General features: G+C 40.1%; 1 protein-coding gene across 2 annotated transcripts in view; it reads right to left on the bottom strand.

Moving 5' to 3' along the window:
• THOC3 (THO complex 3) overlaps positions 1-22,907 on the bottom strand; it is a 93,620-nt gene extending 70,713 nt beyond the window's left edge. Inside the window, exons 1-6 of one of the 2 annotated variants that reach the window (XM_008692353.2) lie at positions 22,563-22,905; positions 21,635-21,791; positions 19,660-19,864; positions 16,459-16,620; positions 16,238-16,338; positions 3,997-4,587 (exon numbers count right to left, since the gene is read on the bottom strand). In XM_008692353.2, the coding sequence (XP_008690575.2) occupies positions 4,424-4,587; positions 16,238-16,338; positions 16,459-16,620; positions 19,660-19,864; positions 21,635-21,791; positions 22,563-22,829 (1,056 nt within the window). In that variant the 5' untranslated portion in view covers positions 22,830-22,905 and the 3' untranslated portion in view covers positions 3,997-4,423. Of the gene's footprint in view, positions 1-3,996; positions 4,588-16,237; positions 16,339-16,458; positions 16,621-19,659; positions 19,865-21,634; positions 21,792-22,562 lie in introns of those variants that run through there. The other variant, XM_040630273.1, reaches the window with a different exon arrangement.
• Between the last annotated feature and the right edge of the window lie 4,518 nt (positions 22,908-27,425).

The following is a 27,425-nucleotide window of genomic DNA, read 5'->3' as shown; positions in this document are numbered from 1 at the left end:
GAAGCTGGATGCATTGAAGTTCATCAGTTCGGGGCTCCGTGTGGCAACAATTTCAAACATGTAAACTGCTGGTAAATTTGCAATAATTGGTTGAATAGTTCTCAATTTAATATCCCTAAATGCCACAGGTCCTTAGCTCTATAAATGGGTATTTAAAAATAACTATTAAGGGGCACCTCGATGGCTCAGTCGGTTAAGCATCTGACTCTTGATCTCAGCTCAAGTCTTGATCTCAGGGTCGTGAGTTTAAGGCCCACCCTGGGCTCCACACTGGGCGTGGAGCCTGCTTAAAATAATAATAATAATAATAAATAACTGCTAAATATTCATCGTCTCTAAACCCCACCCCATCGCACTCCCCACCTTTTAATGTACAAAATGTGATGAGCTTAGGAGATAGTGAAGCTGTATATTGCACACAGATTTAACACCTACATAACAATAATAGCTATTTATTCAACATCCATGATGTGCCAGGCATTTGACATGCAGCAAGTCATCTAACCCTCATAAGGTTATTGTTACTATGGACATTATAAACAAATGGCAGCTCATGGAAGGGAAGTGATTTGGCCTAAGTCTCCCAGTGACAGCAGAACAAGGATTTGAACCCAGGTCTATCCAAGTCTGGCCTACTCAGCAGGCCGCACTACTAACCAGTACAAACTGACATACCAGAGCCCAACACCCTTTCTCATTTTCTCTCCAACCCCACCCCACATTCCACCTGACCACCTTCTCCACAGTCCAGAACACGGCCGCCTCCTCTGTTTGTTCCAAGCTGCAGCACCTGTCCTCCCCCCACCTGTACTCCCCCCACAGTCACACCCTCTGTATTCAGGACTCGCACCGAGTCCACCTCCTCTCCCTCCGGTCCTTTCCCAGCCTTCTCCGCTAACAGGAGCCTTACCCTCCTCCTCTTACTTCCCCCGCTGGTGTGCACGGCTCTGACTGAGGCCCCCCTTGTCCACATGCACACATACCCATCACGGCCCCCAATGGACTGCCACAGAAAGCAGATGCCGTGTTTCTCCTCTCCACCCCCACCACGCCCGAGGGTGACAGGTAAGTCTCCTCTCTTCATTCTCTTCATTGCAGAGTCCGTGATGAACGGGGCTCGCTCAGCTCCAGCATTCAGAGCCAAGAAAGCTGACAGACCGCTGACGCGTCCCTGCGGCCAGCCTCTGTGTTCTCCTTAGAAGCTGCTCCTCCAGGAGAACGGACGTGCTAAGCGTCTCCCGCGCCAGGTGCTGTGCTGGACCCTTTCCAAACATGTTACGTCCTCTGAGTCTCCAAACAACCCAAGGAGAGGAGGATTTATCACCTGCACTTTATGGATGAGGAAAGGGGGCTCAGATCCATCACGGATGGAGCTGGAATTCAAAGCCCAGTACGCTCACCTATGAAGCCCGCCTTCTTTTCACTGCATCGCAGGGTCAGAGGGAGCAAAGGCGGCAATACTTGCCCACACAGAGGTGTTTCTGCGTGGGCAAGGCACCTCTAGGGGTACGATCTCTACTCCCCTTCTGGAAGATAGGACTTACCTTTTAACCCTGTTCGTGGGCTTTCTCCCTTCCAAAGAAAGAAGACATTCCGTGGTCCCTTTTGTGATTAAAACCCTTAGGGAGTAAAATACATCTTTGGAACAGGAAGAGTAAGGGTTTATCTACCCATTCCTGGACATTCTAAAATAAAAGACCACTGACACATCACACCCAACCAGCTCATTGCACACACACACACACACACACACACACACACACGCACACACAGAGTCTTCACAGTGGACCTCACAGAATTGGCCTCTTCCTGATTCCCTTTTTTGGATCTAATTGCCTCTGGTCAAAAATCCCTGCACTAGCCTCCTATTCCACTCCATCAGGACACAGCTTAGGGCGGGGGGAATAATCCTCAAGGCACACACATACACCTTACACAAGCTTAACATTTGGCACGTTTCATCCTTCCCTATATCTTAAGCCATAGACAAACCAGAATCCTAGCACAAAACATACTATAATCTTCACTACCTACTTCTTAGCCTGACTTGTAACTCAAGTCTACACAGCAACGGGTCATTGGCATAGCAAATCCCAAACTTTCTTTACCAACTACAGCCTAGCTCAGAGCAGAACTCACCACCCTCTTCTGACTTGCTAGTATTTGGAGCAGTAACTGTAGGACATGGCTGGACTGACTGAATACATCAATTGCTGGGTGACTGTGAATAGGTCCCTTCCTGCTCTGAATTAGACAACTCACTCAAACCATAGGAACATCAGTTCTGGGACAAATTACGCATTTCTCCAAGAGGGACCCAACTTCTAAGCCTCGCCAGGACTCTGAAGTCAAGGCACAGAAATGTTATCAGCAAGACCTTGACAGTCAGCAAAAGCTGCCACAAGCCTGAGCTCTTTCCTCACAGATAATAAAGGTTTTCCTATTGCTAAAGGTGAAACCTAGCTGAAAGCAACAAATCTCTCAGTGAAAAGTTGAGTGGATCACTACACACACCCAGAGGAAAAAAATCCACATGGATTAAAGAGGAAGGAACTGATCAAATACTAAGATCTAGACTAAACCTTGGTGTCTGATTCCAATACTAAGGAGGATATATAGAAAAACATAGCAGCAACCACAGGAATGACAGATAACCATAAAAATAAGAATCAGTGTGCCACAGTTTACTCTCAGTGACATGAACAACACTGAACTTCTGACAGAATGAGGTGGCATGCTGGTTTGCAACTAAAAAGACCATCTTCAGGGAAGGATGCAGGCAGAGGCTATTCTGGAGGCTGAAGGAAACACTACTGAGACTGAAGATTGGACTCAACCAATCACTCATTAACTTGAGCCAAAAGTCAACTTCCCAGAGCCAAAGTTTACTCCTCTGTAAAATGGGAATGGCAAGTAGAGAGAAAATAGTCACTACAAACAGAAGGCATATGGATCTCTAAGCGAACCTAGATCTGAATACGGTCACTTCATGAGTAACACTGAGTTAAACTCCCTGAAGTAGTAAAATGATAACAACACCAACTGCAGAAGGCTGTTGCGAGAATTGAGTAAAGTGCTCATTACAGTACCAAGCCTAAGGAATGCCTAATTACTAAAAATTTCTATTAAGACTTACTGAGTGTTTATAATACTGCCTAACACGGTGTTGAGCACTACGCATGCTCTACCTTGTCATACTTGGTTTGTCTACTCTGCAAGACTGCATAAACATGTTTCTATACATAAATATGAGCATAGCAAAACTCCTAAAAGGATACACACAAAAATGCTAACAGTGAGTATTTCTTGGGAAGAAAAACACAATTTTTTTCTTTTCACTTACTTGCTTTTTCCAAAATTTTCTACAAATATCATTTATTGAGGTATATTTCTGTATTTTTAATGCCAAAATACATTAAAATACAATGAAAATCAAGACATTGCTCACAGGTAATCTCCTATATAAGCCAATTCTTTTGGAGGTAAGAACTAACAAAAGTTCTGCTTTCCCTCATAAACTGGCATGTACTCTGCTTTTCATTAAGAATTAACTGACTTCTCCCTTCTTCACTTTGCCACCAGGGGGCAGAGCCAAAATTTTAGTTCAATCATTCAGTCAGGTCCTCATTCTTTGCATATTTCTATTTTAATTTCCCCAATTTCAACCTTCTATTCTAATCTATATGTCTTATCCTGATCTTGGATTTCTTTATATTTTACTGCTTTTCTCAATGTTTATCATAAATTTACTGTCTACAAATCCTTTGTAGATTAAGGCAAGGTATACATACACTTAAGCTGAAGACTTTAAGGATTGCTATTGCCCATACACTTCATGCTGGGTCCCTGCATTTCACAGAATTCCGGTTAGGACATTAAATGATAGAATTACCACCTCTAAATCCAATCTGAAATTTTTTTTTTAATGTAAAACTGCAACATCTCCCAATACCTGCAACAATAACAAAAATACCATAACTTTTGAAGTCTTAGCAGTCCCATAATTAAAGTCAGTTTTATTAAATGCTCAATTCTCAAAATTATATACATTTCTTTTTACTATAAAAAATCTCCACCCCCATCTCACCCTTCTTCACTCACCCCCCCCCCCAAGGTAGGTACTGTCCAAGCAGAAGCAACCCCAACAAAGTCTACCACACATCCAAAAGCAGGGAAGACAGGAGGTCCCCAGAGCACAAGATATGCTGGTGTTATCGCACAGAGCCCTCCTGCAAGGGGGGGGGGGGGAGAATGGGAAGAGCTCACATAACAAGAAGGGAACTGGAATAGGCAGACCGACAAAGACTTGTATAATTTATACCAATTTACAAATACTTTAGGTGCCCACAAACTCCAAGAAGAGACCAAACTAATACACAAAGGAAGGCCTCTGCCAGCGTCTCCTCTCCCTGAGGTCCTCCTATCAGGAGTCATTAGGAAGCCCAAACAGCTTCACAGTTCCCGCTTCCCGACTGCTGTCATATTTGCCATCTTTGTCATCACAGGCAAATGCCAGCAGAGGCCTTTTGGGGTGCCAAGCCACGGTGAAAGTCGGGGACTCACACTGCACCTCCCATAGCTTGTCTCCTATAAAAATCAATATAGAGAAACCAATCAATATGTTAATAAGAAGAAGCCACATTCATTAAGTACTACTCATTTAATCCATTTTTAAAAAAAAGATTTTATTTATTTATTTGAGAGAGAGAGAGCATGAGACTGGGGTGGGGGGTGAGGAAGGGGCAGAGGGAGACGGTGAAGCAGACTCCCCACCGAGCAGGGAGCCCAACATGGAGCTCAATCCCGGGACCGAGATCATGACCTGAGCTGAAGGCAGACACTTAACTGACTGAGCCATCCAGGCACCCCTCATTTAATCACTTATTAACCCTACAGGACAGGTACAATCATTACCCCATTTTACAGAGAACACCGAGGCACAGAGAGAGCACAAGCCGGTAGGTGACAGAAAAAGATCTGTACGCAGAGCCTATGATCTAAACCTATTCTGTACTCCCTAGGAAAACAGTAAAAGCAGTTAATATTTGTTGAGCACCCCTTAGGAATCAGATGGATTATACTTTATCTTAATAAAGTATAAAAGTGTAATGACAATGCAGCAAGGTAAGTAATGATTTTAAACCCCATTTTATAAAGGAACAGGTGACTGGACAGTTAAGTCACACCTCAAGGAAGCAGCAGAGTCAGCACATGAAGTGAGTCTACTGCCAAAGCCACAGGTCTTTCTGCAAAATCACAATGCTTTGCAAATAGATTCTTTTTCCCCAAAAATGTCATTCTTCCTACTTGAAATTAAACATGATTTTTCTAAAGCCATTATTCCTTTAGTCCCACTTACTTTTTTTCAACCTTAGGGTTAAGATTAATGTAATATAATATTAACAATGTGGTGTTAATTTTAAAGATGCAGGATACATTAAAGTATATACTTCAAAGTTGTTAACTATACAGTAAGTAAATTACATTTCGATGAACTTATTTAAAAAATATATATATTTATATACATACGCACACATGTGTGTGTGGCGAGAGAAAGAAAGAGGTATTCTTTTTGTTAAGTGATCCTATTTCAGGAAGAGTTAACCACTCTCCATGATGCTAGTACCTGGCAGTCTGGCTAAATGTCTGAGCAAATTTCTATATTAAACAAACATAAAGAATAGTTTCAGAGGCTGCTACCCCCCTTCTACTTCTCTTTAGGCCTTTACTCCATCATTTGTCAGTCATTTGGGATTAGTTAAGATAAAGAAATTTACACAATTCAAGAAAACCTGAGTAGATATGAAGAGGCCTTCTAAAACATTTCCTAAATAACCACGCGGCTTCATAAACTTTAACACCTTGACCGTTTTATTGGAAAGTTTAATCTCTGAATGATAAATAAGGTGCTGTCTGGGTGAGACTGACATCACTACTCCAGACCACTGAAGTTCTAAAAGACCTGGTGCAATACGTATGGTGTGTCTAAAAAAGCTGAAGTAAGTGGATTATCAGAAATAAAATGGATTCTTACTTTGTTTTACATCTAACCATTAAAAATATGTAAAACACAAAATCTTAATATATGATTCCAACTATACATAATATAGTGTGTGTATACACACACACAGATGAATAGATGTCCACATATAAAACATCTATACAGATATATAAATATCTTTATAAATATATATGTATCTACATATGAAAAAAAGATTGGAAGGAAATACACTAATATGTTAGGAACTGGCTATCTCCAAATTATGGACCTATGTGTGACTGTTAATTTCTTCTTTATATTTGTCAGCATTTTCCAAATATTCTATACTGCGCATATACTACTCTTATTTTACAAACTAACATACAAGACATGCTTACTGCATAAAATTCAAACAGTACCAGGGTACAGAGCAGTACTGGGAAACAGAAACTTCTGTGATGGAAACATTTTATATCCGCGCTATGCAATACAGAAACCACCAGCCACGTGTGGCTACTATAGTCCGTAAAATGAGCCTAGGGTAACTGAGGAACTGAATTTTTCATTTCATTTAATTGGTTTCAGTAATAATATTTAAATTATAATTTAAAGTAAAATTTATCTTCTCCCAATCTTCTAAGTCTAAAATAAATTCTTTCAAAAGTCTTTCTACTAAGTTAGCTTTAGTTTCTTTACCTAAATGGGAACACATCATGTGCATTAATTGGCTATCTGCTTTGCTCATTCAGTAAAATGCCTTGCCAATCTTGCATTTCAACACATATAGAGCTATGTTTTTCTCTTGGCACACTGTAATATGGATGTATCACAACTTATTCAATTAGTCATTCATAATGAAAATTTAGATTATTTCCCTTTTATGTATAAAACAATGCTATAAATATAATTGTGCTTCCCTCTGATAATCTCTTTTAATTTTTAGCCTGGGTTATAGAGAAAATTTTAGAAAACATGTTAGAAGTATTTGTCTGAACCACTTAGAAAAATTAATACAGCCATATTTGATATATTCCTGAAAGACTGTATGTGAACTAAATCATATTTTAGGGGCACCAGGGTGGCTCCGACAATTAAGCAGCCAGCTCTCGATTTCAGCTCAGGTCATGATCTCAGGATCCTGGAATCAAGCCCCGTGGTGGGCTCCGCACTCAGCCGGCAGTCTGCTTGAGGATTCTCTCTCTCTCTGTCCCTCTGCCCCTCTACCCGCCCCCTTGCTTCTGCACCTTCTCTCTAAAGTAAATAAATAAATCTTAACAAATAAAAAAATCAGGGATGCTTAGCTGGCTCAGTTGGTTAAGCATCTACCTTCGGCTCAGGTCATGATCCTGGGGTGCGGGGATCAAGCCCCATGTCAGGCTCCCTGCTCAGCAGGAAGTCTGCTTCTCCCTCTCCCTCTGCTGCTCCCGCCCCCCGCTCGTGCTCTCTCTTGCTCACACTCTCTAATGAATAAATAAATCTTTTAAAAAATAAAAATAAAATAATAAAATAAATCATATTTTATATGTATTAGGTGAGGTAGACAAATCCGCGCAAAGATGACACAGAAAAAACATGCACACACATGCACACACATGCACTGTTAAGAACAAACACTACGGGGGCGCCTGGGTGGCGCAGTCATTGGGCGTCTGCCTTCGGCTCAGGGCGTGATCCCGGTGTTATGGGATCGAGCCCCACATCACGCTCCTCCGCTGGGAGCCTGCTTCTTCCTCTCCCACTCCCCCTGCTTGTGTTCCCTCTCTTGCTGGCTATCTCTCTCTGTGTCAAATAAATAAATAAAATCTTTAAAAAAAAAAAAAGAAAAGAACAAACACTATGGTAATCTTTCTGTAAGTGGTGTGGTCCTTCACAAAATGTGAGCCCCCTGGACTCAGTCAGCAATCCCACTTCACTGGTTTACCCAAAAGGATGACCTAAACTGAAGTCCATAAGGAATATTTCTCATACTATCATTTATAACAGTACAAAGATGAGAAACCACCAAACAGCTGGGCAACTGAGGTACCTACAGGCATATATACGTATACGCTGGCAGTTGAAGAATACACTGATATATTCAGTGGAATTCCAGACTGCATTAGAAGTGGCAGGAGAGCACAGGAGCCATCGCCATGTTAAGAAGCTGTAACATCCTCAGGTGAGGCAGGCACGGCCTGGAGCAGGACAGTACCCATACATCACACAAACAAGGGTCCATAAAGGAGCTGCGCATCTGAATGGCTAGACAACACTTAGCACAATGTCAGCAACAGTGGCCATTTTTAAATTGTGGAATTGCAATTTTTTATTTTATTCTTTGAAGTCTTCTATACAGTTTAAATTCTTTTACTCAAGTATCATGTATTTCCAAAAACAGTAAAGCTACATTACAAAATAAATCTGAGGGTGATGAGAGAAGATGGCAGAGAAGGACAATCCTGAGCTCACCTCCTCCCACAGACACACAGAGGCCACAAGTATATCTACTGCAATTAACTCAGAAAATGATCAGAAGAGACCTTCCACAGCTAATCATAGAGAGAAAGACACATTGAAAGGGTAAAAGGGGTGGAGACATGGCCAGGAACCAAACCCCTGGTGCATATAACCACAAACAGAAGAGCCATCACAAGCATGGAGGATTGAGGGGATCAGATCCCACACAGGGCAATCCTGGCCCTAAGGACCTACACTGGGAAGACAAGTTCCCGTAATGTCTGGCTTTGAAAATCAGCAGGGCTTAACTCCAGGAGCTTTAGAAATCAGCAGGGCTTAACTCCAATTGAACTGAAGGGCAAAAGAGCCAGCACACTACTAAGCAGAAGCAGCAGCTTGAAAAGCGCCTAGGGTATACATGAAAGAGATTTACTAATTTTAGGGTGTGTGTAGGAAAGGCAAACATCTGCAGATTTCTCCAGGAATAAAAAAGCGCTGGCAGGTGCCATTTTTCTTGCCCTCCATGAGCCTAGATAGCTAGATGCTTGCAGAAGCCAATTCTAACACTCTCCATCTACCTTGTTAGCACACATGCCCCACCCCGGCATTACCCTACCACCCACCCTACCCAAGCCACTGGCCTCCGCAGGCACCCCTCCAAAGTAGCTCCTCCCCTGCCATATCCAGCACCCATCCAAAGTGACTCCTGCCCTGGGGGACAGGGGAGATAACCCTACACACCAGCTTGCCCACAGTTCCTACAGCTGGGCCTCTTGGCTGGCTGCACAAAGAACATGCCCTGCCCTTCCGTATACCTGCAGCTGTCACACAGGCTAATTACACACAGCTAGACTGAGTGCCAGCCCCACCGACCACTGAGCCCATGGCAGCTGCAGCCAGGCCTCTCAACAGCACGGAAAGCAAACCCCGCCCAGTGCGCCTGCAGCAGGGAAAGCGGGTCACTGCAGCCAGCTGGGCTGAGGGCCAGCCCCACCCATCAGCATGCCCATAGCAATCATAGCTCAACCACAGCAGGAAGGTGCACACAGCCCATACAGGGGACAGCCCTAGTGTGCCTGATTCTGGTGACCAGGGCAGACAGCATACAGGACACCAGAGGACCTCGTCTACATAAAGTCACTACTTTCAAGGTCAGGAGATGTAGCTGACCTAGTACCTAACACATAGAAACAAACACAGAGAGTTAGACAAAATGAGGAGGCTTAGGGATATGTCCCAAATGAAAAAACAAGATAAAATCACAGAGAAAGGACTAAACGAAATGGAGATAAATGATATGCCTGATGAAGAGTTCAAAGAAATGGTCCTAAAGATACTCAACTGGACTTGAAAAAACAGGGCATGAACTCTGTGAGAATTTCAACAAAGAGATAGAAAATGTAAAAAAGAGCCAGTCAGAGCTGAATACAGTAACTGAAATGAAAAATACAGTAGAGGAAATCAATAGCAGATTAGGGGATGCAGAGGAACGGATCAGAGATCTTGAAGACAGGATAACAGCAACTAAGATGAACAGCAAAAGACAAAAGAATAATAAAAGTAAGAATAGGTGAAGGAACCTCTGCAACATCATCAAGCATGATAACATTTGCATTACAGGAGTCCCAGAAGAAGAGAGAGGAAAGGGGGCAGAAAATGTATTATTTTTTTTTAAGACTTTATTTATTTATTCGACAGAGATAGAGACAGCCAACGAGAGAGGGAACACAAGCAGGGGGAGTGGGAGAGGAAGAAGCAGGCTCCCAGCAGAGGAGCCTGATGTGGGGCTCGATCCCAGACCGCCGGGATCACGCCCTGAGCCGAAGGCAGACGCTTAACCGCTGTGCCACCCAGGTGCCCCAGGGGGCAGAAAATTTATTTGAAGAGATCATAGCTGAAAACTTCCTGAATCTGAGGAAGAAAACACACATCCAGATTCAGGAAACAAAGAAAGCCAAACAAGATGAACCCAAAAATGTTCACACTAAGACACATAATAATTAAAATGACAAAAATTCAAAATAAAGAGAGAATCTTAAAAGCAGCAAGAGAAAAGCAGTCACATACAAGGGAAAACCCATAAAGCTATAGGCTGATCTCAGCAAAAACTTTACAGGCCACAAGGGAGTGGCATTTATATTCAAAGGGCTGAAAGAAAAAAACCTAGAATACTCTACCAGGCAAGGCTATCATTCAGAATTGAAGGAGATAGAGTTTCCCAAACAAAAGGGAGTTCATCACCACTAAACCAGCCTTACAAGAAATATTTAAGGGAATTCTTTAAGTGAAAAGAAAAGGCCATAATTAGAAGAAAATTATGAAAGGAAAAAAACTTCACTGGCAAAAGCAAACATGATTAAAGGTAGTGGACTAATCACTTATAAAGTCATTATGAAGGTTGAAACACAAAAGCAGTAAAATCAATTACATCTACAAAAATTACTCAAGGGATACACAAAATAAAAAGATATGACATACACATAAAATGTAGAGGGGTAGTAAAAATTCAGTGCTTTTTACAATGTGTTAAGCTTAAGCAACTAACAATATAGACTGCTACACACATAGGATGTTATATATGAACCCCATGGTAACCACAAATCAAAAATCTGTAATAGACATATAAAAAATAAAGAGAAAGTAATCCAAACATAACATTAAAGAAAGCCATCAAACCACAAGGGAAGAAAGCAAGAGAAGAAAGGAACAGAGAACTACAAAACAGAAAACAATGAACAAAATGACAATAAATATATACCTACGAATAACTACTTATATTAAAATTGACTAAATGGTCCAATCAAGTGACACAGGGTGACTGAATGGCTGAAAAAACGAGACCCAACTATATGCTGCCTACAAGACTCACTTCAAACCTAAAGACGCACACAGACTGAAAGCGAGGGGACAGTAAAAGATATTCCATGCAGATGGAAGTGGGAAAAAAAAGCTGGGATAGCAGTATTTTTATCAGACAAGGGCAACCCTCTCAGGTCCCCTCCCTCCACGGGAGCTTTGTACAATCACTTTGCTATCACTCAATAAACTTTGCTTTGCTGCTCGCCAAAAAAAAAAAAAAGAAAAAGAAAAAATTCTCAGACAAAATATACTCTACAACAAAGAGTGTAGTAAGAGACAAAGAAAGGCATTAAATAATGATAAAGGAATCAATCCAACAAAAGGATGTAACAATTATAATTTATGTACCTAACATAGGATAGGGGCACCTAAATACATAAAATAAATATTAACAAACATAAAAAGAGAAATTGACAGTAATACAACAAGAGCAGGGGACTTTGACACCACACTTATATCAAATGATAGGTCATCCAGACAAAATCAATGAAGAAACAGTAGCTCTGAATGACACATTAGACCAGGCAGACTTGACAGATACACACAGAACAATCCATCCAAAAACAACAGAATACACATCATTTTCAAGTGCACATGGAAGAGTCTCCAGAATGGATCATATATGTGGTAGGCCACAAAACAAGTTTCAATGAATTTAAGAAGACTGAAATTTTATCAAGCCTCTTTCTTGACCCACAATTGTATGAAACTAGAAATCGATTACAAGAAAAAAAAAACTGGAAAAAACACAAAGATACAGAAGCTAAACAGCATGCCACTAAACAACCAACACATCAATGAATAAATCAAAGAGGAAATAAAAAAATACATGGAGACAAATGAAAATGGAAACACAACAATTCAAAATCTTTGGGATGCAGCGAAAGCAGTTCTAATGGGAAACTTTATAGCAATATAGGCCTACCTCAAAAAACAAGAAAAATCCCAAATAAACAAAGTAACCTTATATCTAAAGGAGCTACAAAAAGAACAAAGCCCAAAGTTAGTAGAAGGAAGGAAATTTGAAAAAAAAAAAAAGATTAGAGCAGAAATAAATGAAACAGATACTAAAAAACATCAGAAAAGATCCATGAAAGCAAGAGCTGGTTCTTTGAAAATATAAACAAATTTGATAAACCTTTACCAGACTCATTAAGAAGAGCGAGAACTCAAATAAATGAATTCAGAAATGAACAAGAAGAAATAATAACTGATATCACAAAAATACAAAGGGTTCTATGAGAATACTATGAAAAATTATATGCCAACAAATTGGACAACCTAAAAGAATGGATAAATTCCTATAAACATACAACATTCCAAAACTGAATCACAAAGAAAGAGAAAATTTGAACAAATTACTAGTAATGAAATTAAACTGGTAATCAAAAAACTCCCAATAAACAAAAGTCCAGAACCAGATGGATTCACAGGTGAATTCTACCAAACATTTAAAGAAGAGTTAATACCTATTCTTCTCAAACTATTCCAAAAAATAGGTGAGGAAAAAAAACTTCCAAATTCATTCTATGAGGCCAGCATTACCCTGATACCAAAAACCAGGCAAAGACACTACCAAAAACAAAACAAAAACAAAACAAAAACAAAACAAAAAAAATGCAGGCCAATATCCCTGATGAACATAGACGCAAGAATCCTCAACAAAATATATTAGCAAACCAAATTCAACAATACATTAAAAAGATCATACACCATGATCAAGTGGGATTTATTGCAGGGATGCAAGGATGGTTCAATATTTGCAAATAAATCAATGTGATACATCGTATCAATAAGAGGAAGGACAAAAACTATATGATCATTTCAAAAGACACAGAAAAAGCATTTGACAAAATAAACATCCAATCTTGATAAAAACTCTCAAAAAAATGGATTTAGAGGAAACAGACTTCAACATAACAAAGATCATATATGAAAAACCCACAAACAACATCATATCCAATAGCGAAAAATTGTAAGCTTCTCCCCTAAGATCAGGAACAAGACAAGGATGTCTACTCTCACCATTTTTATTCAACACAGTCCTGGAAGTCCTGGCTACAGCAACCAGACAAGAAAAAGAAAAAGGAAAAAAAAGAAAAAAGAAAAAAGAAAAGCATCCAAATTGGTAAGGAAGAAGTAAAACTGTCAGTATTTGCAGATGACATGATACTATATATAGAAAACTGTAAAGACTCCACAAAAAACTATTGGAATAAATGAATTTAGTGAAGGTGTAGGAAACAAAATTAATATACAGAAATCTGTTGCATTTCTATACACTAATAATGATGTAGTAGAAAGAAAAATTAAGAAAAGAATTCCATTTACAACTGTACCTAAAAGAATAAAATACCTGGGAATACATTTAACCACGGAGGAAAAAGACCTATACTCTAAAAACTATCAGACACTGAAGAAAGAAATTGAAGATGACACAAATAGAAAAATATACCATGTTCATGGACTGGAAGAATTAATATTATTAAAATGTCCACACCACCCAAAGCAATCTACAGATTCAAAGCAATCCCTATCAATATACCAACATTTTTCATAAAACTGGAACAAATAATCCTAAAATTTGTATGGAACCACCAAAGACTGAACAGCCAAAGCAATCTTGAGAAAGGAGAACAAAGCTGGAGGTATCACAATCCCTGATTTCAATATATATTACAAAGCTATAGTAATCAAAACAGCATGGCACCAGCACAAAAACAGACAGATGACAGATCAATGGAACAGTATAGAGAGCCCAGAAATAAACCCACACTTACATGATCAATTAACCTACAACAAAGGAGGCAAGAACATGCAATGGAAAAAAAGTCTCTTCAACGGTGCTGGGAAAACAGGGCAGCTACATGCAAAAAAATGAAATTGGACTACTTTCTTATACCATACACAAAAATAAACTCAAAATGGATTAAAGACCTAAATGTGAGATATGAAACCATAAAATTCCTAAAAGAAAACATAGGCAGCAATCTCTTGGACATCAGCCTCAGCAACATATTTATGGATATGTCTCCTCAAGCAAAGAGAAACAAAAGCAAAAATAAACTACTGGGACTACACCAAAATAAAAAGCTTTTACATAGCAAAGGAAACCATCAACAAAACAAAAAGGCAACCTACTGAATGGGAGAAGATACTTTCAAATAACAAATCCAATAAGGGGTTAATATCCAGTAAGTGTCTTATACACTCAACACCAAAAAATAAAAAAAATAAATTAAAAAAATTAAAAAACCTGATTAAAGAATGGGGCTTCTGGATGGCTTAGTCAGGTGAGCATCCAACTCTTAGATTTCAGCTCAGGGTCCTGGGATTGAGCCCCAAGTCAGGCTCCGTGCTCAGCAGAGAGTCTGCTAGAGATTCTGTCCCTCAGCCCCTCTACGCTCGCTTGTGCTCTCTCTCTAATGGGTGAATGAATCTTTAAATTTAAAAAAAAGAGAGACAGAAAACCTGAATAGGCATTTTTCCAAAGGAGACATATAGATGACCAAGAAACATGAAAAGGTGCTCACGCTCACATCACCGACCATCAGGAAATGCACATCAAAACTACAATGAGATACCACCTCACACCCATCAGAATAGCTAGTATCAAAAAGATAATAAAAAACAAATGTTGGTGAGGATATAAAGAAGGAATCCTCATACACTGTTGGTGGGAGTGTAAATTGGTGTAGCCACCGCAGAAAATAGTATGGAGCTTTCTCAAGAAATTAAAAATAGAAATACTATATGATCCAGTAATTCCACTACAGGGTAATTACCCAAAGAAAACAAAAACACTAATCTGAAAACATCTGTGCATCCCTGTTTATTGCAGCATTATTTACAAGAGCCAAGATATGGAAGCAACCTAAGTCTCCACGGATAGATGAATGGATAAAAAGATGTGAGATGTGTGTGTATATATACATACACACACACACACACACACACACACAATGGAATATTAATCAGTCATAAAAAAAGAATGAGATCTTGCCATTTGCGAGAATATGGGTGGACCTAAGTGGTATTAAGCTAAGTGAAATGAATCAGAAAAGATAAATACCATATGATTTCACTTATACATGAAATCTGAAAAACGAAACAAGTAAACAAACAACAGAAACAGATTCATAAATACAGAAAACTGCTGGGTGCCAGAGGGGAGAGGGCTGGGATGATGGGTGAAATAGGTGAAGAGATTAAGAGGTACAAACTTCCAATTATAAAAAAACATGTCATGAAGATATAAAGTACAGCAAAGGGAATATAGTCAATAATATTGTAATAATGTTGTATGGTGACAGATGGTGATAACGTTTATTGTGATCAATGACTAATGCAAATCACTATGTCATACATGAAACTAGCACCACATTATATGTCAACTACACTTCAATAATAAAAAATTATTAATTAAAAATAAATAAGTAAAGCTGAGGAAATTCTTCTGTGAAATGAATATTCTTCTCCCATTTTTCTATTTTCAAATTCTATTGGTTGTTTTTAAAGCAAATCACATGTATTTTGATAATTCCTAAGATTATTTAAAAAATAGGTATTTTTTAAGTTCACATACAGGCAAAATATAGGGAAAAAAGTATACCACAACACAAAAAGAGATTGTATTTAGAGGTGGGACCACAGGTAACACTTTTTCTTTCTCCTATTTTCCGTATTTTAAAAATTTCATCATAATAGAAGAATTAAAAATTAATATAATGTAAAATATTTTCCTAAATCACTTTCTTTCAGATCTGCCCCTTTCCGAACTCTTTGCCCCCTCATGACCTGACTGTAACAGTCATAATAAACAAAGATGTCTTAGGAAGAAAATTCACTTATGCTAATGCAGGTGAAGTAGTAATGTGAAGATGAAAACACATGACAGGAAAAGTCCTGATGGCCAAAGATGACAGACAGAAGACTCATTACGATAGTGAGGGTTTCTGTTACCTGTCTCTACTTCAGCAATGTCAATAAAATGATCTTCCGAGGCTGATGCCAGCATTTTTCCATCGTGGCTAAAACTGAGGGTCCTCACAGGCCAATCCAGCCTATAACAGAGTGGACGGAGGACACGTTAGAAATAACCCAGTAAGAGTAGAGCACAATTTCACCCAAAATAAAATCAAATTAATTTCTTCAACAAGGAAAGTGCTGGCAGAGCTGCTTACCTGGAAAAGCACCGAACACAAACCAACTCATCCACATCCCAGAGGCTGACCAAAGCATCCGCACTTCCTGTGGCAAAGTACTTCCCCATGGGGTCAAACTTGATACAGATGCAGTTGGAAGGATGGGCATTGATGGACTGCACAGGCTTCAGCTCTGGGTAGCTGAGAAACAAGACAGACAGCAATTAAACTATGGGAAGAGGACTATGGTACTAAGACGGCAACAGGAGACACTGAAGAAGAAAATCGAAGACAACAAAACAAATATCAGACTGTAATTCAAACAAACTTTCCTGGACTTAAAAAAAAAAACAAAATTAGATTATCATCAGACCTTTCTGACATTAAGACTTTATGCCAAAAGAAAATGGGGTAATATATTTAAGATATACAAGCAAGAAAATAGGAATCAAGAATTTTTATATCTAGCAAAATTGACTATCAATTATAAAGGGCTCAAATACTAAGCACAATTAAATATCTGTAAGTTTTATAAGTATGTAAGTTATAATAAGTATGAACTTAGAGAATACTGTTCCATGAACCCTTCCTGAGGAATCTAAAGAATGAACTTTGACAATCAAAATGACCAGAGACTTATTAGCATGGGACTCGTGATGAGTATTACATATACAGCTTCTTGTAGAAACTGTAGATGGAAAAGAAAGGCATTGTACGTAGTAGCTCTATACTCTGATAATATATATAGTATTAACTATTTTTTTAATGGAAGAAAAATGAGGAAAGCAACACAAAAAGCAAAATTTACTATTTTAGTAATCACACTGGTGGTGGTAGTGGTAATACTGTTATTCTGAGATATCCCTACATGTAACATGGAAAAAGGTAGTAAATAACTGGAATATTCTAATTCTGTAATTCTTTGTATCCTTGAGAACCAGAATACTCAAATACTCAGTTTGGAAAGAAAGAGTTATTTATAATATAGAAGATGTTTAGTAAAATTCCACTAGTCCTGGATTTTGGAAATTATCAATATAAATTCACAATTCACATATTTTATCTTTAAAAATATACACATATATGTCCTCGCTCTGTCCACTGGGAAGGTCTAGAAATATGACCAAACCAGCAATATGGACATCCGTAGCTCCAATACCATTTCTCAGAAAAAGAATCTAGGGATTCTTAGAGAATTTTCTGATTAAAGGTCTGAGGCAGGAAACATACAAGATGAACTTGGGATATCTTGTTGTACCAGACAGCAACAAACTGAAGAACACTAGGATTATGTAAAAAAAAAAAAAAAAAAATGACTCAGGAATCAACTTGAAAAGGCTCCCATTAGCTAAAGATGGGATAATTTGAGCTTCCATAAGGATAATTACTCCAACAGACTGAAACACATCTACCATGCTTAAATACGAGTGTATAATAAGCCTTAAAAATAAAACCTAGCTGATCATCTTTGGAGGTGATAGAGAACTAATTCATTATCTGATGACAAAGGGAAAGAAGCACTTATCCTTCCTTTTCTAAGTCAACTACATTCTTAAGTAACCAATTAGGAAATGAGAGGAAGCATCTTGTATTCCAACAACGAAGTAAGCATTCAAAATCAGCAAAATCCAGACTAGGTGAATCTCTGTAGATTTACAGTCTAGTTTTCCAACAGCTATATTGTAAGTAAAAGAAGGATGAAGAGTACCTTGGTAGTTTAACACACTTACAAGACAACAAATTTTTTTTAAACAGACAAAACTAGAGTATCTAGAAAAGCACACTTGGTAGCTAAAACTATAAAGAAATGCTATAAAAATCAAGATAGTGTTTCCTCTTGAGGAGAGGGAGTTATGACTAAGACAAAGTACATGGATGGACTTCTGGGATGGCCAGCAAATTGCTAGCTCTTGACCTGGGTGGGGTTACACAGACAACAGTTCATTAAGCTATATGTTGTTTTAAGCAGTTTTCTATATATGTTTTATTTTCTAATATAAAGGCTTAAAAAAAAAGCTATAGAATCCCAACTTGAATAAAATTCAAGTTGCTAAGCACAGATTTCCAGCCTTTTATATGATCTGGTCCCAGATTGTGTTTCAACTTTATCTTCCCATTTTCAGGCCCTCTCTTCAGATACCTTATCTGCCACCATTCCCAGCAACCCTGACCTACCAACTACTCTCCATATAGGCCATGTTCATTCACACCGGTTTTGTCCATTGTATGGTTCCCTTTTGCTGATTCTTAAAATTCTACTCAGCTTTCAAGGTCAAGCTCAGAAGCTGCCTCCTTCAATCCCCTACTCCTACAGTCAATATAAGTTTCTTTCCCTGGGATTCCAGAGCAAACTCAGAGCCTCTCTAAAACAACCTATTTCACACTGCCCTGCATTGCCCACCCAGAATAGCAGAAACAGAGTCGACAGATCTGAATTTCAATCCCAACATTTCATTCATTCACAGAAAGAATAAATATTTACAGAGATCCTAACTCTGTGTAGTAAGTATTAAGGTAGGCACTAGAGATTCAACAGTAAACAAGTTACACGTGGTCCCTACCTTCATTGAATTTGTAGTTTAGAAGATATAGATAGGTAAACATTTATTATAGGGGCGCCTGGGTGGCTCAGTCAGTTAAGCGTCTGCCTTTGGCTCAGGTTATGATCCCGGGTCCTGGGAACAAGCCCTGCACTGGGCTCCCTGCTCAGTGGGGAGCCTGCTTCTCCCTCTACTTCTGCTGCTCCCCCTGCTTGTACATAAACACTCTCTCTGGCAAGTAAATAAATAAAATCTTAAAAAAAAAAAAAAATGTAATTATAATATAGAATGAGAAATGCTTCCAACAGGAAGTACATAAAATAAGCTTCTAACCTGGGGAGGTAGGAAAGTAATGAAGATGGCTTCCCTGGAGGGAAATTTAAGCAGAGACTTTACGGGTACAAATTAAGCCATAATTCAAGGTGCATCCAGCTCTTGTGCTCACCAGCTGACTAGTGATTAAACCTCTTTGAACCCCAGATCCTCATCTGTCAACTAAGACTCAAATAACAACCCCACAGAATTTCTGTGAGGACTCCGTAAATATAAGGTGCCTGGCTCAAAGGTGTTCAACAGAAGTTAGGACTCTTTATTCCCATTTTTCTTCAAGGTCCTTCAGGACAGACTCACATCTAATTCATCTCTGTATCCACAGCACCCAAAGAAAGGTATGAGTGTCCCTAAGCTAGAACCCCCTCACCTGAGGATGTTGATACAACCATTGCCATTTGTCAGGAAGAACATGTTGTTGTCATTATTCCAGGAGATTTCATTGACTTCAAACTTGAACTGCTCCTCTGCTTTGGAACGGTGTGTCTTGGCATCAATAAAGGTCACCACATCATCCTTGTTGCCTACAGCAATGGTCTGCCCATCAGGACTCCAGCAAATATTAATGTTTTCCCCTGGAAACCCAGATATAATCAGCAAGATACTGTTTGCCCATAATCCTGCAGAAGTTTATTTTTTTTTAATCCTACAAAGACCAGAGCTATCTCCAAACCTCATTCACTAAGGTCCTAGTCAATAGAAGGGAATGACTACTTACTCGCCGATTATGAGTCCAGTACTTTCATCTACAAATTTCCCCCTGTGGGTCCTCACAATTCTCTAAGGGACACTTTATTATCCCCATTTTACATATGAAGATATGGAAGAGATGAGTGATGAGCCAAAGTGTCAAAGTCATGAAGTAATAGAGCCAAGATCTAAACCAGACTTGACTCCAAAGCCTCTTAGTCTTATACCGGCATTTCCCAAACTCCAGTCATTCACATGCTACTTTCACAATTTTTGTCCTATCCATGTTAATAGCTGTATTTCTTTACTCAAGATTTTTCTTACAATTGACTCAAAAAATTTTAGTTAAATAAATTTAGTTTCCCATTTAGCAATAAATTCTATGGGCTAGTTCTTTTTTTCAGGTAGGCATTAAAATATATACACAGCCAGTTTTAAATGTTTATCCCCTTACCGCCTAAATCACTCACACATCACCAGTTGTCTACTTGGAGAAAGCACTACAACATTCCACCTCTAGGGACAAGTCTTGTCAACAAAGTCCAGTGACCCACAGTGAACACATCGATTAAAAATTTCATCAACTTTATCAATTCTATGATGCATATATTTTCACACTTTATTCTCTACAATGTATCTTAAAATGCATCAGGATGCATCTCAAAATTTTTGGTGTATCATGGCTGTCTAGAAACTTTATTTTCTTTCCTAGCAACACATAAAATATTGGTGCATCTTATAATCATGACACGTTAGTCAATAAAATATAATAAATGGCCTCAAGGTTTACAGGACAATACCTGGTGAAGAACAGATTCTACAAATGTAATGCACAACTTCCAGGTCATTTTCTCCCAGACCACCAAGACCATCCATTCCCAAGACAGCCATTCAGCCTATCAGCAGTTTCCCAAATTCTCCATATATCTGCACATGCAGCTCCCTCCTAGAGCTGCTCCCGACCCCTCATGCACCCACTATACCCTGACCACTAAATCCCTATTAGCTATTTTAAGTGTGTGCTCAAATTCTGTGAGGTCTTGCCTGTCCCCAAGGCAGACTTAAGCATTTCCATTCTAGGTATCCATCTTATAGACCTCTCCACTACAGATAAACCCTATCATATATGTTAGGTTTTTTGGTTTGGTTTTTTTTTTAAACACACATCCCTCTCCCTGTGCTCAAATTCTGTGAGGTCTTGCCTGGCCCCAAGGCAGACTTAAGCATTTCCATTCTAGGTATCCATCTGATAGACCTCTCCACTAAAGATAAACCCTATCATATTATGTGAGGTTTTTTGGTTTGGTTTTTTTTTTAAACACACGTCTCTCTCCCTGTGCTCAAATTCTGTGAGGTCTTGCCTGTCCCCAAGGCAGACTTGAGCATTTCCATTCTAGGTATCCATCTGATAGACCTCTCTACTAAAGATAAACCCTATCATATTATGTTAGGTTTTTTGGTTTGGTTTTTTTTTAACACACGTCTCTCTCCCTGCACTAAACCTAGTACAGGTCCTGGGAGCTGGAGATTGTCTTATTCAGCCCAGGATGTCCCATACCTAACACAAGGCCACACTTAGAGAAGATATTTGGGAAATGCTTGTTGAATGACTATAAGTAGTTCATCTTCCTATTGCCCTCTCTCTGAAGAGTCACCTTTAGTGTTCACAGTGGCAATGCATTTTGTAGTCCTCACATCCCAGATGCGAATAGTTTTGTCTCCAGATGCTGTGACAAAGAGGTCAGGATTACTTGGATGCCAACAAAGCTGGTCCACACTATCCCCATGTCCCCGATAATTGTTTTCTTTTACCTGAAAGAAAAGAATCCAAATGTCACTTCACACATAAGTACCTGCCTCCACGCGTAACTTCTTAACCTTATTCAAACACCAAGGTACCTTGTGGCCAACAAAGATCCAGACAATTAAAAAAAAATCCTTCAACACCCCTTCCCCGAAACTCTTCCCAATACCCCCTCCCTTCCTCTCCAATCACTCTGAATTGTTCTGAGGTTTGGATTCCACATCAATGCCCTTACTCTTTTGCCCTCTGTAGCCTTCCTCCTCCTTTCTGGTTCTCCACACTTACTCTACCGCCAAGGTTCCCAATCTTCTTGCTCACTCCCACAGGAAGCCCTATCATTTTCAAAGGGGCCCTCCTCACACCATAGGGACCCCACCACCACAGCCCCTAGCCACTCCTCACCACCACACAACTCCTTCCTACCACTCTCATACACCTCCACCTCACTCCAGTCCCATCTATCCTCCTCGCCACCAGTCTTCATCCTCTCCTCGCCTCCACTCCCCGCTCATCTTTACACCTCCTTACTGCTACACTCCCTCGCACCCCCACCTCCCTCTTACCACCACCATCTTCCTCTCCACCACACCCCCACCAGATCCCTAACCACCACCCTTGTTACTCCCGCACTCCTCTAGCATGCACTACACAACTCCCTTATCCCCACAACGCTCCCTGCTCCTCGCCTCCACCCCCCCTCCCACCCCCATTCTCTCCCTCATTACCACACCTCGCTTTATCACAGCCCCTCTGGCCTGGGCCGGTCCCTGACAGCTTACCAAACGGTCTTTCTCCAGCAGGAATACGCTGGCCGTCTTGTCGAAAGACCCCGAAGCTAGGCGACGACCGTCGCAGCTCCAGGCCACTGAGTGCACCTTGGCGCTGTGCGCAGGAAACTCGCGCGTCTTGCTGTGGCCGCGGAACAGCTCCTGCATTCCTAGCACGTAGCGTGTTGGGCCGCTGGTCACTGAGCACCAGGGAGCCATTGAGCCAGGACCGCTCTGGCCCAGCGCCGAGGGCCCCATGGCCGCCGCAGCCACCGCCATTGCGAGCTCCCGCTGGCCCGCGTTGTTACCCCCACTTCGGCACAGTCAGTCCTGCCGCCGCCGCCGCACGCATGCGCCTGGAAGAGCGGCTCTGCTCTGCACAGCCGCAATACGGGCCAACCGGGAGGGGACTACAAATCCCGGCATGCAGCGCGCGCGCTCCCTATTCAAACGAGAACGATTACAATTTAAGTTTCTTTCACAGTCAATGATTCTGGGGTTTTTAAGGCCTATTTCCCCCTTACCTACTGCCCGGTAAATGTATTTGTATCCCTGTTCAATTAAAAGGAAAGCCGGGGCGCCTGGGTGGCACAGCGGTTGAACGTCTGCCTTCGGCTCAGGGCGTGATCCCAGCGTTATGGCATCGAGCCCCACAGAAGGCTCCTCTGCTATGAGCCTGCTTCTTCCTCTCCCACTCCCCCTGCTTGTGTTCCCTCTCTCGCTGGCTGTCTCTATCTCTGTCAAATAAATAAAATCTTAAAAAAAAAAAAAAAGCCAACGCTATCCTTCCAAACCTCAATTCCCCATCAACAAAACACGTTTTTTTCCAGGGCGATCTCCACCTCTCAGTCCCCTCCCTTAGAGCAGAAGGCCCTGGACTCTCCCGCTGGAGAAGGACCGGCTGTTCAACTAGAGGTTTGTCGGGGTCCAGAGAGGGGAGGGGAGGGATTGAGAAGGGGTTTGGGGATGTCTTTAAATAAACAAATTCTCCGGTTTTTAAATGGTATTGATGAGGGACAGAAGCAGAAAAATGTTCACCTTTAGTCCAGAAGGCTGATCTACAGCCTGCAGAGTTTCAATAAGGATGAAATGCGAACTGGTTGCTATATTCTTAAAAGGTCTCATGACTGCCTGTATAGCTCACCAATAGTTAAATATCAAGCTGAATGATAAGCACCAGAGAAATCTTTTGAAAATAGTTTTATGAGTAGAAATTTGAAGAAAACCTTAATGATCTAAAACTCCCTGCACATCCTGACCCCCTTGATCACTAAGCATATAACCACCAGCTTCATACAGCAAAAGTGCAGATCTTTCAGCCCACAGGCCCTATTCCCCATGCCATTTAAATAAACTTACTAATTTGCACCGTAAAACGTCTCAAGAATTCTTTCTTGACCATCATGCTCAATGATCCCACAACACTACAAGCACATGATCAGATATGCAAAAACATAAAAGATACAGAGTAAAAAGTAAATGTCCACCTGTGTGACCCCTCTCCTTGGGTTATTCATATCCTTCTCATGCCTACCTTAAACCACAAGTACAGCAGTTTCTTGCTGAAGAAATCACTGATGAGCTGCCAACGCCAACCAAGGCCCTGGAGAAGGACTGTGGGCTGGGGCAGGGTTTTGGTGATAAGCAGGTGGCTGGAAAAACAAATTTTGCGGGGAGCACCTGGGTGGCTCAGTCAGTTAAGCATCCAACTTTTGATCTCAGCTCAGGTCTTGATCTTAAGGTCTTGAATTTAAGCCCCTCGCTGGGCTCCATGCTAGGTGTGAAGCCTACTTAAAAAATATATATATTTTTTAAGGTAATATGAGCAGTTGGGTAACAAATGTAAAAAGTACAAAGGGGAATAGAGTGAAAAGTAAGTTTACCTCCTGTGTCCCCAAATTTACCTTCTGAAAAATATTATTAACTATTTTGTGTGGTCTTCCAGAGATAGTTTAAATGTTTAAAGCACCTTTGGAGAGGTAGATAGGTCTGTGTATATCCTTCCTACACCACCACTCCATCCCCAGAAAAAATGGTAGCCTTCCTTACATAACTGGTTTTCTATGGTACACACAAAAATAATTTATCAGTATATACATCTGTCTCATTCTTCTTAATGGATGTAGTCTTCAATGACACGCATGTGTCATTCAGCTGATTCCCTTAATGGGTATTTAGTGCCCATGAATTTGCTTTTAGAATACTGCAGTAAATATGCCTATACAAATTTCATTGTGCACATATGCACTCTTTTATTTGAACAGATATTGCCAAAATATCTATGAAGGCATTCTAACAATCCCCATTTCCATCAGCAGCATAAGAGAGTGTCTTAAGATCCTAAATACTAAATGAGACCACATGTAAAGCACATAGCTCTGAGAAAGGCCTTAGTAAATGGAGCCCTTCTCTTTCCCCATTTCCTTTCTGTACCCTACTACAACCACAACTTCTTGTAGACTTCAAAGCTTTTTAGACTCCGAAGAATATCAGTGAAGCTCACTAAAATCTTAGTGTAGGAGACTATTTGGTGTCTAGTTTTCCCTCCTTAAACTTTTACTTTCAGGTATTGTCTTCATATGCTAGCATTGTTTTTTCCTACCTACACCATGGATTTCTATCTCTGGGTTCCAGATAAGGAAACTAAAGAACAAAGAGGCAAACTGTCCTGCTCCAGATCACACGGCTGCTATCGGACAGTCAGCTGCTCCTGACTCCAAAATCTACATTCTGATTCTCAGTACCTGGACTCTCCATGTTACAAACATAATTCTTTGTATTTCTATATTAATTTTGTATTTTTGTACATTATGTGTGTTTTCTATTTCACTTTCCTTTGTGTTCTTTTTCTATGTTCTGTAAACACAAATGTTAGAACCTCGTTTGTGATAAGTATATCCTGCTGCTCTTCACTGAGACAGAACGTAATACAACTGTTTTGAAGTTGGAAGAGCATATGTGTGGGGGCTATGTGATTGAAGCCAGAGAATCTCAAAGGAGAGATAAAATTCAGGGGAACAGAAGCATGGACCATATTTTTAAATTTGTATTTAGAAAAAAATCAAATGTACAGAAAAGTTGCAAAGATAGTAAGAATGCTGCTAGTCCTACAGCCCAGATTCACCTAGTTTTGAAATTCTGTTCCACTTGCTCTCTCTATACCTATACATATCTTTGGCCTAAATGTTTGGGAGTAAGTTGCACATATCATTATACTTTACCCCTAAATTTTTCAGTGACTATTACCTAAGAACAAGGATATTCTGTTTCCTATCCCCAGTATAGTTATCAACTTTGGTAACTTGAACAGTAACATAGAACTTAATCTACTGTCTGTATTTCAATGATGTCAGTTTAGCCAGTAATATCCTTTAGAGCATTTCTCCAGTTCAGGATCTAGTCTAGGATCTGATATTGTATTAAGTTATCATGTCTCCTTAGTCTCCTTAGATCTATAAAAATCCTCCAGCATTTCTGTAACTATTATGATATTTACAGTTTTTGAAGAATATAGTTGATGGACTGTTATTATAGTCCCTTTGTCACCAAAAATTCTCCTTCAGGAGCTGATTTTTGCTCAAACTCCAAAGAATATTTTTACATATGGGAGTCTTTAGATTTTTATGGTCACTCAGGGCAGAATCAGGACATAAATAATAGAATGAGAGATGACAGGATGTGTAGAGGGACTATTCAGGGGGTAAGGGAGACATCATGCAGTAAAGGAAGAGTAGAAAAGAAAGAGGGAGGGACACCTAGGTGGCTCAGTCCTTAAGCGTCTGCCTTCGGCTCAGGGCGTGATCCCAGGGTCCTAGGATTGAGCCCCACATCAGGCTCCTCCACTGGGAGCCTGCTTCTTCCTCTCCCACTCCCCCTGCCTGTGTTCCATCTCTCGCTGGCTGTCTCTCTCTCTCTGTGTCAAATAAATAAAATCTTTTTTAAAAGAAAAGAAAAGAAAGAGGGAGGCTGGAAGTATAAGTCCTTTGATAGTGGGAGACCTTGGAGATCTGTTGTTACAAAAGGAAACAGGAAGGATCCTGTCACTCCAAGAAAAGCCTCAACATGTAGGTGTGTATCAGTCAGGGTTCAACCATAGAAGAAAACTAGTAGAAGATATATATTAAGACACTTATTGCAAGAAACTGGCTTACAAAACTGTTGGTGTTAGCCAGGCAGGTCTAAAATCCACAGAGCACGCCATCAAAATGAGCATGCTGGAACTCTTGGACATGGACCTGGAAGGTACTGTCCACAGGAAGAATTTCTTCTCTTAGGGGAGTCTCAGTCCTAGCTTAAAGTCCTTTCAACTGATTGAATCAGGCCTGCCCAGATAATAAAAAATAATCTCCTCTATATAACTGATTATGGACTTTGATCACATCTATAAAATACCTTCACAGAAACATCTAGGTTAGTATTTGATTAAATAACTGGTGACTGTAGCCTAGCCAAGCTGACACATCAAAAAGTAGGAGAGGTTTGGGTCTCCTGGGTAAGATAGACTCATTACAATTATCAGACAAGTGAGAAAATCAAACTACAGAAAGGATACATAGCTCGAGTTCAGGAGCTTAAAATTTTTCTTATGAAGCTGATAGTACTGTAACTCTATGATATAGCTAGCTAATATTGGGAACTAAAGCAGATTATTACCAAAAAAAAAAAAATGACCTCATTACTTACTGTAAGAATTGTTTGCAGTAGATTCTGGGAAGATGGTAGAGTAAGAAGAACCAGGAATCTGCCTCCCCACCTAGACCACAATTTCACTAGAAGAATCTGTCTGACGTAAGTATTTTGGAACTCTGGAGATTATTGAAAGCTTGCAACTTCCAGAAGAAGATTTGGACAGTAAATTACAGTTAATTTAAGTCA

This window comes from Ursus maritimus, unplaced genomic scaffold (genome assembly GCF_017311325.1).
Source record: "Ursus maritimus isolate PB19 unplaced genomic scaffold, ASM1731132v1 scaffold_15, whole genome shotgun sequence".
Classification (NCBI taxonomy): Eukaryota; Metazoa; Chordata; class Mammalia; order Carnivora; family Ursidae; genus Ursus; species Ursus maritimus.
The sequence above is the reverse complement of the archived record's forward strand: the minus strand, read 5'-3'. Positions and strand labels throughout refer to the sequence as shown.